The sequence below is a fragment of the Lathyrus oleraceus genome, chromosome 7, assembly GCF_024323335.1.
Source record: "Lathyrus oleraceus cultivar Zhongwan6 chromosome 7, CAAS_Psat_ZW6_1.0, whole genome shotgun sequence".
Lineage (NCBI taxonomy): Eukaryota > Viridiplantae > Streptophyta > Magnoliopsida > Fabales > Fabaceae > Lathyrus > Lathyrus oleraceus.
This window is the reverse complement of record NC_066585.1, coordinates 282,571,907-282,574,764: the sequence shown is the minus strand read 5'-3', so window position 1 is coordinate 282,574,764 and position 2,858 is coordinate 282,571,907. Positions and strand designations below refer to the sequence as shown.

The following is a 2,858-nucleotide window of genomic DNA, read 5'->3' as shown; positions in this document are numbered from 1 at the left end:
TGAAGATCGTCCTCACAGAGAAATCCATCTCCACCCTTCTGAACATGGAGAAGGCAGGGGGAAGAAGAATCTACAACATTAACCCTAGGGCAAGATACATGTCCCAGGAGATTATCCCAACCATCTTCAAACAGAATAATGAGGGAAATTCGTCCAAGAACAAGGAGCTTCACCAGAACCTAAGAGTCTAGATGAAGATCATTTTGGGGACTATTCATCACTGCTCAACATCCAACTCGTCAGATTATATCAACACTGACCAGAAGTGTATCCTCTACTGCCTCCACAAAAGGCTCAAGCTGAATCTGCCAACTTTGCTATTCAAATACCTGAGGGACTCTGTCAGAGACACCAGAAACAACATGAAGCCAAAAACTTATATACCTCTAGGAAGGCTGATCTCTGATGTTCTGATAGAGAGCGACTTGGTGGATCATCTGATTCATCACAATCTGATGGAAGAAGTGATAGTCGACATCGGAAGACCTCTGAACTCCAGAAACCTCAAGAGCATGGGAATAATAGAGAAGGTTCTGGTAAGGCCCTCCTTAAACACCTCATGGGAAGCCAGGAAAGATCATATGAAGATACCCAATGGCCTCTACCTTTTCTCCAAGATAGATCCCCTAGATGTGGTTACACACTATCTGCAGGATCTGAAAAACCAAAGGGTCGATATCTCAGACTTCTCTGTGGACTGGCTACCAGAACATCCACCGAATTTCATGAAAAGAATGCGAGAACCATCTAAAAGGAAGACGAAGAATAAATCTCAGAAGCTGGGAGAAACTTCTGTCTCTAGACCTCCTGTGCCTCTAGTCTCCTCCTCCTCTCCAGGTAAGTCTTTGCCTTCTGACTCTCCCTATATTCAATTAAGGCAACTATCTTCTTCCCTACCTTTGCCCTCTCCCATCTACACACCCTCTGAACCTACACCCTCCACCACTAAGCCCTATGAAACAGCTACTTCTAACCCACCATCGCCTCCCCTTCAAAAATTTAACCTCACCACCCCAACTCTACCCATATCTGAAGCTCAGATGTTCAATGAACCCATTCACCACCTTACTTAACACCTTCATCCCCACCTTACTATACCATCTCCTCTAACTCTGAGCCATCTGGCCCCCAATCCCCCACTCTAGCTCAACTTCAGGCTCGTGCCCTATCCATCCACAACCAACCTGAACCAGAAACAAATATTCCATCACCATAGGAACAACCACCAACACCTCCATCTGAACCTCACATCGAAACTCCCACTGAAAACCCCATATCCCATCATTCTGAACCTTCCACAGAAACCATTCCCACACCACCAGAACCTACATCCCCAACCTCTGAACTAAAACCCACCTCTCCCACCCTGGAAGAAGCAGTATCCTTATTTGCTGAGTCTTCAGTGGAAAAGATCAGATCATTATCTGAAAACTCTGGTATCAGTGATGATCCCTCTGCAGTGAGGATTCACTGGAACCGAGTGATTAGATGGATGACTTATGAGGCTTTCAAGCTGAAAGGCCTATCTAAACAAGTTCGTAACGACTTCATCAGAGAAGCTGGAGAGAGGTTGCAGGCACGTCTAGCCAGAGAGACAGAAGAGAAGACTAGAAGAGAAGCTGAAGAGAAGACTCGTCTAGAGGAAGAACAAAGAGAAAGAGAAGCTGCAGAGAAGGCCGCTGCTGAGGCTGCTGCTGATGCTGAAGCTGAAGCCAAAGCAAAGGCTGATGTTGAAGAAGCAACACACATAGCTGCAGAAGAAGCTGCCAAGGCAAGGAATGACGCTCTGACTCAGGGGGAGCAATCTCACTCTGACTTTGCTCATCTAGTGTTAAAGACTCTGGAAGAGCTACAGAAGGAGCAACAAATTGTAAGAGCCAGACTGGATTAACAAGACTTTATCAACTCAAACATTCAGAACATGTTGACTCAGTTGCTTCAGAGGATGCCACCACCTCCGAACCCTTGGGCACTTAGGATTTGTTTTGTTGTATTTTTTCTACTTGCCTATCTGATATGTATTCTTTAAGTGTTTTTCTCTCTGTTCCTAACAACTAATCATCTTATCTGTAATTCTTTTTCCCATATATGAATCATATTTTGCCTACTCTAAATTTTCTTTTGCTAAGTCTTTTTTAGTCTGACAAAAAGGGGGAGAATAAAAACAGTTATGATGAAATAATATCTAAGCCTCTTGCTGCAATGCGCACATTTAAAACTATTATGAAATTCTAAGCTATGCAGGAAGTATCTAAGGTAAAAAACTGGCTGCTACGCAAGGAGATCTGGTAAGAACATCTAAAAGTTATTATGATCTAACTCAGGGGGAGTCATCACTCATCTGACTCTGACATAATTTTCTTAAAATCCTTGTTGAAGTATCATTGTTTCATCATCACTCTGAGGTTTTTGTCATCATCAAAAAGGGGGAGATTGTAAGAACAAGATTCTATGTCTACAATTCATCTATAAGGTTTTGATGATAACAAAGGATGAAACAAATTGGTTCCCTAACATAATGTATCCAAGTGTGCAGGACTCTAATCGAAAAAAAGGATTAGATAGACATTCATATGATAATCACGTAAGGCTAGAATGAACACTTAGAAGATATTCAAATAGAGGTTCTGACTCTGTACAAAAGAAAGCTCATAAAGTTCTACGTAGAGAGAAGAATCAGACGCTCTGAATTTGAATAGTGCACTCAACGGATCTGATGACTTTACACTCTGGAAAAATCACTATCAGAAAGACATCAAGAACCTCTAAAGTCAATAATTTTTCAGCAACTATCTGAAGATACACACGCTGAACAAGAACTTCTGAGCTCCGCCTACTCTGACTCAGAATAATTACAA

The 2,858-nt window shown here is 42.3% G+C and overlaps 1 protein-coding gene across 1 annotated transcript; it reads left to right on the top strand.

Annotated features, from left to right (window-relative positions):
- The first annotated feature begins 734 nt into the window (after nucleotides 1-734).
- LOC127103452 (uncharacterized) lies at nucleotides 735-1,891 on the top strand. Its single transcript, XM_051040707.1, has 2 exons — nucleotides 735-837; nucleotides 1,302-1,891. The coding sequence occupies exons 1-2, from the start codon at nucleotides 735-737 to the stop codon at nucleotides 1,889-1,891; spliced, it is 693 nt and encodes a 230-aa protein (XP_050896664.1).
- The last annotated feature ends 967 nt before the right edge of the window (nucleotides 1,892-2,858 follow it).